Source organism: Cyanistes caeruleus, chromosome 6, assembly GCF_971803275.1.
Source record: "Cyanistes caeruleus chromosome 6, bCyaCae1.hap1.1, whole genome shotgun sequence".
Classification (NCBI taxonomy): domain Eukaryota; kingdom Metazoa; phylum Chordata; class Aves; order Passeriformes; family Paridae; genus Cyanistes; species Cyanistes caeruleus.
Window position 1 is genome coordinate 36,076,162 of NC_141706.1, and position 10,836 is coordinate 36,086,997.

The following is a 10,836-nucleotide window of genomic DNA, read 5'->3' on the forward strand; positions in this document are numbered from 1 at the left end:
AATAATACTGATGCAAGTCAAGGGTGATTTCAGACCTGAAATAGGGAGTATAGAATTTGAGTTCAGCAGTAATTAAGAGTATTTTCAACTTTAAATAAAGGTGGAAGCTTAGGGTCTTTGCATGTTGAGTGCTCAGAACAACTGGGACTGGAACAGTGTCAGAGGATGCCCTGGCACCTACAGGACCCATGCATTTTGGAATCTGATGCTGTTCTATGCACCAGGTGAACATTAGACTGTTGCTGCAGGGCAGGGCTCAGTGTGCCACGTGCTCCACTGCCAGACAAGCACTTTTGAAGACTTTCTGATAACCACTGTTGTAGATGTGTTTGGAACTGCACATTATCTCGGACAAAGGAAGACAAGGCAAACAAATTTGGTACTTTTTCTGTCTTTCAGCAACTAGAACAGATCTTCCCAGACAAGCTCTGCCATTCTGACTTGACAGAAGCTGCTTCTTTCAAACTCCTGCTTCCTTCATGTACCATAAGCAAGGAGGAGGTAGTCAGCAAATGTGTACTCACGTTCTTCTGACTTTCCTAAGGAATGTTGGTAGGTTTGATTTTTTTTTTTTTATCTGTTTCAAAGGTACTTCATTATGAGAAGGCTATTGAATTTTAAACAAATAAAAGAAAAATTGCAATTCTTCATAAAAAATCAAAATCTACTTAGTTTAAGTTCAGCTATTTTGATAAGCATTATAAAAAAGCCAAGGAAGAATAACTGCACTTTGAAAAGTACTATGTCCAACTTCATAATAATTATGCATTCATGGGCATACTTCCCAAATTAAAACAGAGTGAATCCAACCACTAGACAGAAGTCAGTAATAGCCAACCAGTTATTTGCAAATAAACAAACCAACCATACTAGGGAATTTTTTTACTCCCTAGTACCTGCCACCAACCATGAGACATCCAACTAATGCACACGGGGAGCTGATAACATCAAGAGTTTTTTTCATGCTTATGGTAGATGCAAAGCCACAGACTAAAAGAGAAGGGGGCAGACAAAAATTGTTCTAAGCAATCCCTCATCAGCATCTTTATAATATAAAACAGAAAACCCCAAACAACCAAACAAACTCAACCCCAAACCACCCCATGGTGAGTTATAGAAACAGTATGGCAGGCCTAAGATAGGAAAAGATTGTATGAACAGTGACCAGATTTGCACATACTGTAATGTACCCACTTGTAAGAATTTAAAGACCATCCCTTGAAGATACAGAAAAGGGTAGAAGCTTTCTGAGCCAAAAATAACTTTAAGAAGGTATTTAGTAATTTTTGTTTTCCCTCAGATACTTTTCCAGTCTCTTATCTATTCTGATACTAGTTTTTATTTTCCCTCTCTCTCACAATTATCTTAGTACAGCTGTGCCAGTTTGAATACTGGAATACTCCTCCTCACTCTATCACCTGGGCCTAACAATTTCTCCTGTATCTGAAGGTCTGTTTGACAGTTTGCTTCTGGTATCCCACCAGTAACAAAATGCTTCAGAATAGGCTGGAGCTGTCATCAGTGCTGGGGACGCTCAAGGCATAGAAGCCTCCAGTTCACAGGCTGTATTTCCTCACAGTGCTAACACTCATGTCCCCAGAGACTTGAGGAGACTTGTACCAGGGCCAACAGGAAACAGAGATGTTAAGTAAACAGCAGCTGTCCTGAATCTCATTATTTTCTGTCACAATTGCACTTTAAATTGAGAAGCATGGTACACAAAACTTTCTCTTTCTTAAAAATATTCACCAATACTTGAGTGTTTCAGGGACCACCCCACTCTGATGGATGCACATGCCACTCCTATTTATAACTTACCTGTCTTCAAACACCCACCCTGTGTAGATACCTACTTTGTATGATTCTTTGGTAGAGAAAAGAATTTTTTTATTTTAATCAATGCTTTTGGCAATGACTGTTAATGAAGCATAGAATGAGATGACAAAAGCCTTTATGTTCCTAACTGCTGTGTGTAAGTAAAAGGCTGTCTGGAAGATACTATGAGATTTCTGTTTGTTCTTAATAAAATACAGCTTGTGAATTAATAACCATGAATTTAATGTGTATTATTCTTGGAATGAAAGAGACCATTTTAAAAGCCAAAATATTCTTGATGTAAACAAAAATCAACATCGATTGTGTTTGGTATCCAGGCACAAACCATAGCTGGTACAAACCTGCCCTAGACCGATCCTTTGTTTCTCTCTGCTGGTCTCTCAGCTGAAAGTGGATGACTTCACCATGGGCACAGAAAGTTCAAATGATCTCCTTCATGAGATTGCTAAAACAATCTTTCAGACTTCCTGCTGCAACACACAGCTTCTTGGTAATTTCATCAGTGCACATTCTGAGGACTTCATGGGATTTTTACAGCATAGTCAGCATTCCCAGCATGCTCTTGAGCCCATGACTCTGTGCACTCTCTTGAGACATCTTTTCTTTTGACACAAAAGCCAGTGGCACATCCCCAAGCTGCTGCCTTTCACTTGGACAATCAGAATACTTCCTGTGACATGAGCTAATCTCTGTCTTTCAAACTTTATGGCACCGTGGGAAAAAAACCCACAAATCCCCTTATCTCTATTGCATGATGGTATGGTGCCAAGTGTTCATTTACAGATAATGTGGACAAGCATGGTACAACACCATATGCAAAATAAGCATGAATCCAGGCTCCTGCCAACTTGTGGTTTAGCTCTTGTTTTGACACTTCAGTCACCTCATTTATATTACTATATATATAGAGTGTATATATATATATTCACTATACAGTTGTGGAATATAGGGAGAAAAATACCCATTAAATGTTAAAATAACTTTCAGCTTATCAACATAGAATTTCCCAACCTTAAGTTACTATTAAGATCACAGATCAATAAAACTTTTATTCACATTACCACCATTTTCAACAACACATGTGCCTCACATTCTCAGAGTAACAGATGTGGCCCTTTAAATGCCACAACTTTTCCATGTCCTGTGTCAACAAGCCCTGCCCCATTTAGCAGTGGGTTCACATTTTTCCTGTGTTCCTTTTGATAGTTAAGCACTTACTGAAACCATTCTTGTTGCCTTTGACATCCTTTAACTGATTCATCTGCAGCTGGGCTTTAGCTTCTCTAACTACGTCTCGAACAGTGTTGCTACATTCCTCCCAAATTACCTGTCCCTAATTCCACCTTCTGTCTACTTGCATTTTGTGTTCAAGTGTTGCTAGGAGCAGCTTGCTCATCCATGCAGGCTTCCTGGCATTTCTGCTTGACTTCCTGCTCATTGGGATGGACTGTTCTTGATTTCAGAAGAAATGATCCTTGACTATCAGCTTTTGCAGATCCTTCTTCCCTCTAGGGCCCCATCCCATGGGACTCTTTCAAGCAGCTCCCTGAAGAGGTCAGTCTTCAGATCTCTTATGTTTATTTAATTAAACATAACTGAATGCAAGAGTTAAATTTTCTGGTTTTGTCCTTATGAAATTCTCCAGTGATCAGGAAGGTACTCTCTGAGCCCACACATCAGCTTTAGATGATATCTAGGTATTTAGAGTGTGTTCTTCAAACAAAGGGTTAAATAAAAACCAAAGAATGCATACTTATGGCAGTCCAGCCAAGGTTATTTTTTAATTTTAGCATAATTTTTTGATGCAAGAAAGAGTAAAAAATTGATGCATTTTCTTATCTCCCTTTTCCCTATTTCCCCATAATTCTTTTCTGGAAAGACAAGAGGCAAGAGCCTTCTGGCTGAGCCTAAAAGTTCTGCTCATGGGGCAGTTTTGTTTGCTTTTCCATGTCTCCCTCTGAGTCCTGCTGAAAGTCTGCTGCTTTTTTCAGCTATTTGATTTCACTTGATTGTGGAGCTGTCTTCCTCTGCTCCAGGATCTCTTGACAACTTTTGTACACTTCTATCAAGCAGTCCAGTCGTGGCTGGGAGCTCTAGAAGTCAAACAACAGAGAATCAGGCTCTGAACTGAAACACCAATTAATTTTACCCAAACAGCAAACAGTGGTCAAAGTACAATGATTTTTCATCAATTCTAACCTGGACCAGATTAAAACCAGCAAGGAAGTGAAGGTTTCACGGTCCCACAGTCCCTATGATCCTATAACTTTTGAGCTCCCAAAACAGCATTACTGTGTAAAGTCCATCAAATGCTTCCTTGCAAGAGTTGCTTAAGAGAACAAAAGGTCGATTCAGTGCAGTAGGGCTCCTGGGCTGAGTGGCATGGGAAATTGTATTTTTGAAGGCTGATATATCTTAGATAAACCCAATGAAGGAGACACAATAAAGTTACTAATCACTGCTCCTTCAACTAACATACTAACTTACATGTTAAAATAATTACAGACAGGTACTGAATTTCAAAATGGAAGAGTTCCATGCCACCTTTGCTGCTGGAGTCAACTCTACCAGTACTAAAGTATTTCCATGAAAACAAAACTGTTCAGAGTTGAAAGGTAAAAATAAAACAACCAACCCAAAAACAGATGCCAGGCAGACCCTTTGAACATGGAAAGGAGCATAACTAAAATCAGGTACTTCAATGCAACTATTTGGAATTTAGTATTTGTGGATTTCCAGCAAATCTACTTTTTCCCTTGTCTATATGAGAAATACCTGATTTTTATTATTGTTACTAAACATCTTTACAATTGTGGGACTGAGTTAGCAGCAAGTATCAGTGGAATAGACTATTTGTACTCCTAAGTATTTAGCTGAAGACTGACCATATCCAGTCACAAACTGTACACAGATTACAAAACAATCACCAGCAGCAGGTGAATTAAGGACAGAGAGGACTGTACAGCTCAGCAGTCTAAGAAGCGAGGTGCCTCAGTTCTGCTTAACAACCCCCGAGGATAAGGGCAGGTTGTGTTAGGCATGAACACACACAAAGCAAATCCATTCCAAAAATGAGATTATGAACAGTCAGAACATGTTAGCAAGGGAAGAATGAGGGGAGACGAGGTAACGGCAACACAAACAAGTTATTATACATTAATCAAATTGGTCATGGCTTGTACCATGATCATTGCCAGCAGGTCAGGCAGGGGAAGTCATCCCAATGCCAAGGAGCTTTTATGAGAACTTTTGGTACACAGAGCTGAGAGAAAAATCAACTGCAGCACAGTGCCAGAGTTATGGTGGTAACCCTGAGCACAGGACTGCACAGAAAGCTCTACAAGTCCTCAGCACCCTATGTGAGCCAAAGACTTCTAGTTCATGCAAAGTCCTGGCTGGGTTCAGATTGACACAACTCCCTGTTGTTTGAATGGAGAGCAGATGAAAAAAACCATCCCTAGTATATGGTTCTGTGAGACTTCAACCCACCCACCCTGACCCCTCAGCCAGCTAAAGGAAACTGTCATCAGCTACCTGTAGTGGAATAAAAATATGCTTAGACAAGTGGAGCACACACAGAGACCACAATGTGGATTCCTCCACCATTCAGTCAAACTCACCTGAAAGAGTGGCACAACCTCAGATACTCCCTGAGGATCTTCAGGGTCCTGGAGGAGGATACACAGGTAGTAGATAACTTTTTGCTACAAGACAAACAGGCAAAAATCACTGGAGTATAAAAATGCTACAAAACTGCCTGGAATTAGCACAGAAATAGGATCTGTTTCAACTCACTGGGCTGAAGGCAAATCCTGCCAGGTCACACTCAAGTCTACAAATTTGTATCAATAGCTTTCACTCAATAAAGAAATAATTTTACTTTTTCTATTAAGTTTTTAACCTGAAAAGAATATACATATGCTGGAAGGGTAAGGTCTGCTTTTCCACAGGAACTTTGCAGAAAACCCTGCAATAGGAAAAAGCATTGTTTGTGTTGTCTTAGTTTCTCATCCCCATCTTGACTACGTAACAAGTTGAGCACCAGGATTTGTAAGTACAGCATAACACAAAGAACTAAACCCACTAGCTCAATGCCAGTGGCACTATCCAAGGGAGGGATTTGGCTTTTTGAGGCTATTTGTTTGGTTTGAGTTCTCCTTTAAAGGCAAGAGATGACAGAATAAGGAGAAAAATTGTAAATAAAGCTCCTGGTGTCAGTAAAGCTCTGGATGGTGCTGTTTAATTGCTCTGGCAAATCATGCTCATGAAAATACACTGGATGTGAGTGTGCCCAGACACAAGAAGACAGAGTTTGTATGATTACCATATGGATGGCTTCATTGATAACCACATCCTTCACTTGACCCATCTCAATGAAGGTTGTGCTCTCTTTCCCTGAGGCATAGGATGAAGTCACCTGAATGCCAAGTGAGCCGATGACCAGCAGGGATTCCTGGTCAATCTTCACAAAGTGCAGGTATATGATCAGGCCAATCAGCGTGATGAAGATGGCTGCAGAGAGCACCATGCTGTTCTGTAACACAAACCAAGAAAAGGCAGGGTTCTGCTCTTACAATTACTTTAACACAGCTTTAGAGAAAGTAAAATTGCACAGTAAATTGTATATTAAAGCTACAGGTGCAAAGCATTTTTACTTAGGTGGAGTCCTTTTATTCACCTGGCTTGCTGATATATATGTAATGAGGTTTAAACCAGTCTTCACAGTATGCACTGAAAGAATTGGGAGCTGAAGCGGAAAACTGCAAGAAAATTCTAGTCCCTTCCACATTCAATACAGAAATCTCAATCCAAACAAGCCCATTATATCAGTGAGAGTGTATTGTACCAACTTCTATAAAGATGATGGCACTGACAAAGAAGTGTTGTGGAATGTTTACAAGAACCAAGAGTGGATTCTCAGAGCAGAGGAACCCTCCTTCAGGAAAACCTAGTGGTTTTCTTATTTTGAACTGTCAGTCTAAACTTGTTCAAACCTCACCCTCTTCTTGCCTTAAATACAAATCCAAAGAAAATTTGCTTTAGCCTGTACTTTGTATAAGGATCAATGTCTTTTGCATCATTTTGAGATTGCTGTTACATTTTAATATAAAACTGATGACACTATAGTCACCAGTAAGTCATCTGAAGACGTGGTAATACATTCTAAAGGTCCACAACCTACAACCTGTTTCTGGGACATGTTTTAGAGAACTCCAGGACACCTACCCATGAATAAGAGTTATAACTGACGCTTCCTAAAGAACCAGAACTGCACAGCCCTACCACTGTCAAGCTGGGCCTGTACCACCATGCGAGCCATGAAGCTTCAGGAAATACATGGGACTTCTCCAAAAGTTTGTTATCACAGGGGAAAAAAGACAGTCATGAAGTACAGACACTGAAATCCACAAAAAGAGAGACACTTTCAGACCTGATTTCCTGGCAAAAGGAAGAATTGCGGTCACTTGCATGCAGGCTGCAAGAGCACGTGTAAAGGCAAGCAGGAGGGCAGTGGTAACCACTGACTGCATTGTATGCTTTTGTAAAAAACTCTACTCAAACATGAACCATCTTTTCCTATCAGACTCCTGATAACTGACTCATAATGCAATCTCTATCTTCATTTCCTAGGAAAGATTACTGAAAAAAAATGATGTGCAACTCAAAGCATGAGTCACATTTGGTCAAGCTACTGACTTCAGTCTGGACATAACTGGTCTGGGTTGAGTTTTTGATAAATCCAAAAGCATTACTTTAGAACAGCAGCTTTTGCAATCTGTACTGCAAGTATCTTTCTGCCTCAGCTGTGAAAAGTGATGACATTCATAGTGCAGTGCTCTCTGAGTCACTCAGAAAAATTCCTCTTGGGGATTAACAGTCATTCACCTTCTTCAATTCCTCCTTAATTCTAGATTCTCACAACTCATCTCTCAAAGTAAGCACGTGTTATTTGGACTCACAAGCACGTGCCAGACATCACTCAGCACCCAGACAAACATCTACCCTATCTGTCAAGATGCTACAAACCAACAGAGGCGCCCGAGGAGCCACCGGGGCAAGCAGGTGGCAGCCCGCGGCCTTCAGCCTCTCCCTTAGCCACCACACACCATCATCTCGGCGTTCCCCGGGCGCGGGGGATGCCCCGGAGCGGCGCTCAGCGCCTTCCCGCGGGCTCCGGCCGCCCTCCGTGCCCCGGGCACCGCTAGCCGAGGTTGCTCCAGGAACACGAGCGGCCACCCAGCCCGCGGGACTCCCCCGGGCGCCCCGGTGCGACAGCGGGACACGGGCTGAGGGGCGCAGCCGGCGCCGGGCCCGAGGCGCGGAGGGGCCCGAGGGCGGCGGCGGGGCCGGTACCTCGCTGAGAGCGAAGAGCCCGTAGGCCGCCAGCCAGACGGCGGAGGTGGCGGCGCTGAGCGAGCGCAGCTGCAGGCGGGGGCCGCGCACAGCCAGCTCCCGGCAGGACGCGCTGTGCTGGCGGCGCCGCAGCGCAATCGGCGCCCCGGAGGCCGAGCGGAACCGCCGCTCCTCCGCCATGCCGGGCAGGCGGGACCGGCCCGGCCCCGCCGGCCTCCCGCGGGAGGAGCCTGAGCCGAGGGGAGGCTCTGCCGGCCCCGCTCGCTCTCTCCGGGCCGCCTGCCGGGCGGCGCCGGCGCCCGCTCTGGCCGTGGAGTGGTGCTGCCGCTGGGCTGTCTCGCTTGGTTGTGCCTCGGCAGGCGCCTTTCTTTAATCCCGATGACATCAGCAGTTCCTGCGGTTTGCACATGTTGGTAATTCATTGCTTGCTTCCTCTGTTTATGGAGGATGAGTTTTAAAGGGCACAGGGTTTAGTGGTGCCGCCCGTTGTCTCTTACTGCGATGAAGAGACGGGGTTTTCATGGAATAACAGAATGCTAAGGGGTTGGAATGAACCTTAAAGATCATCTACTTGTACACCACCCGCCTTGGAAAGGGACACCTCAACTAGACCAGGCTGCTCAAGGCCTTATCCAACCTTGCTTTGAACACTGCCAGGGTTGGGGCACCCATAACCTCCCTGGGCAACCTGGTCCAGTGTCTCACCACCATCAAAGGAAAAAAAATTCTAATAGCTAACCTAAATTTCCCCTCTTTCCATTATTTCTTGCCCTATCACTACAATTCCTGAAAAGAATGAAAAGATGAAAAGTCTCTCTCTGGCTTGCCAGAAGGCCCCTTTTAGATACTGGAAGGTTTCTATGAATTCTCCATGCAACCTTCTCTTCTCCAGAAGGTTCTCTTTCCTCCCTTTGCCTGTACCATCTGTGACTACATAAATGGATTTTCTTGTCTGTACCACACTTAGCTACAAGCTCTTTTGATTTTTTCCCCTAAGATTTAAAGCAGAGTTTTCTGGACCCTTGCCATCTAAATACATGATAAATTGGAGACTTGGTTTTGCATACAGAGATTTAATGAGTCATTGTATTGTGTTCCCTTTAATGCATTTCAGTTATTACTTCATGTGACTTACGTGGCAGCTCTGTGAATTCCAAACTGCCATCCTGATTCCTTTGGCCTTTATATTTGTTCTCACGCAGTTTTTGAGTGAGTGTTAGCTTTAATTGCAGGTGCCATCTTTCTGTTAGCAATTTACTTCATTCATGGTATCTTCAGAGCTCTTGGGTGGATACTATATATATATAAAAAAAATCTGTTAATTTGTTCTCACAGGGGCAGCAAAGGAGTTTTAAGCGACATAAAAAAATAAGGGGCATCAGAGAATCACTACCGAGGTCTTTGCTTTGCCTGGAGTGGCTGAGGGCTGCCATCTGTGGGAAGTGTCGTGCGGTATATCCAGGATCTCACCGTGACACAAGAGACCAGGTGGAGGGATGGGTTGGAGCTCTGAAGAGGAAAGGTGAGCTGGCCCGGAGGGGAAGAAAGTAACAGCAGACAACAAACTGCAGAAATGGAGAAGAAAATACTGAAGTTCAAAAGAGGGTGATAGAAATTCATTGAAGTGAAAGTGGAAAGAACCCAATAAATTGAAAACAGGCCTTTAAAAGAGGGAAGAAAGGTTTGAAATGGCAGGTGAGAAGGACTGAAGTAAATAGGCAGGAATTATGACAGCAGGTATGACAGCTTCAGAGGTGGAGACAGGGAAATGGGGAAAGAAAAATCAGAGTAGGGGGTCGAAGAGGTAATAGCACTGTGAACAGTGAGGTCAGTAACAGGACAGAAAAGAAACGAGCTCCTGGAGGACTGGTAGTGATAATTCACATTAACAAGTCGTGGGGAGTCGTACTGAGATACAGAGACAGGAGGAGAACTTGGGAATCTTTAGAGGAAAAAGCAAAAGCATGCTAAGATTTTTTTTTGTGTCACTGGCAAGTCCCTTTATAACCATGTTTGTACCCTGTCATCTCATGAACTGTCAGCCTTTCTTTCAAGCTTGTACATAAAGACTGCACATTTGACAGTGGGAGTCCTGTTGCCTTGTCACAGCAGGGAAAGGTGGGGACTTTCACTCGTTTTAAAATAATTTCTTAACCATCTTCAGATGTGCCTCGAATAGGAACAGCAAACAGGAGACCTGAGAATCGTCTCAGGCCACGATGCTCCAAGATCAATATTCGAGGCAGGTGCCGGACAGGTGGCTCTTCAATGCTTTATCAAGGTCATCAGGTGATGAGCGTCACGGGTTTTTCTTCAGGGAAGGCACGGAGCAGCGTTCCTGCACAGAAGCTCTCGGAGCTCAGTGTGGCCAGCCAGGGAGCCCGGCTGAGGTGCCGCTTCCTCTCTCTGCCGCTTGTTCTCCCTGCGGGGGCGTGCGGAGGGAGGCCGTGAAGGGGTGGCGGCCCCGCGGGTGCCCGGCAGCGCTGCCCGCACCGGCGGCGGGCCGAGGCGGCCGCAGTGGAAAAACCCCGGGCGAGCGTGAGGGGAGCGGGGCGGGGCGGGGGGCGGGGCCGCGCGCGGGGGGGCGGGACACACCTCCGTGCGCGCGCGCTGCCGTTGGCCGGGCGGTGCGGGGGCGCGAGGGGC

The 10,836-nt window shown here is 44.4% G+C and overlaps 2 protein-coding genes across 8 annotated transcripts in view; one reads left to right on the forward strand and one right to left on the reverse strand.

Annotated features, from left to right (window-relative positions):
* Window positions 1-10,268, forward strand: part of PLEKHH1 (pleckstrin homology, MyTH4 and FERM domain containing H1) — an 81,624-nt gene extending 71,356 nt beyond the window's left edge. For 4 of the 6 annotated variants that reach the window (XM_086895885.1, XM_086895879.1, XM_086895887.1 and 1 more), the window contains one exon: window positions 400-2,048. Coding sequence is in view for 3 of the 6 variants with exons in the window: in XM_086895879.1 (XP_086752005.1) it covers window positions 400-406 (7 nt within the window). In the remaining 3 variants the exon portion in view is untranslated. Of the gene's footprint in view, window positions 1-399; window positions 2,049-5,786; window positions 6,059-9,525 lie in introns of those variants that run through there. The other 2 variants (XM_086895888.1, XM_086895878.1) reach the window with 2 other exon arrangements.
* PIGH (phosphatidylinositol glycan anchor biosynthesis class H) lies at window positions 3,590-8,422 on the reverse strand. Of its 2 annotated transcripts, none has more exons than XM_086895914.1 (4): window positions 8,191-8,422; window positions 6,161-6,370; window positions 5,457-5,540; window positions 3,590-3,929 (listed from the first exon to the last, which is right to left on the reverse strand). In XM_086895914.1, the coding sequence occupies exons 1-4, from the start codon at window positions 8,368-8,370 to the stop codon at window positions 3,828-3,830; spliced, it is 576 nt and encodes a 191-aa protein (XP_086752040.1). In that variant the 5' UTR covers window positions 8,371-8,422; the 3' UTR covers window positions 3,590-3,827. The 2 variants fall into 2 exon arrangements, with proteins under 2 accessions (XP_086752040.1, XP_086752039.1); XM_086895913.1 differs by having other exon boundaries at window positions 5,457-5,504; window positions 8,191-8,404.
* Window positions 10,269-10,836: the final 568 nt, after the last annotated feature.

What these genes read in the sequence shown, in the direction of transcription:
- PIGH (XM_086895914.1), bottom strand. Translation starts at nt 8,370, where the DNA reads ATGGCGGAGGAGCGGCGGTTCCGCTCGGCCTCCGGGGCGCCGATTGCG. An exon ending in GGCTCTTCGCTCTCAGCGAG is followed by an intron (nt 6,371 to 8,190) that starts GTACCGGCCCCG and finishes TTTGTGTTACAG; the next exon opens with AACAGCATGGTGCTCTCTGC. An exon ending in TCAATGAAGCCATCCATATG is followed by an intron (nt 5,541 to 6,160) that starts GTAATCATACAA and finishes TTTGTCTTGTAG; the next exon opens with CAAAAAGTTATCTACTACCT.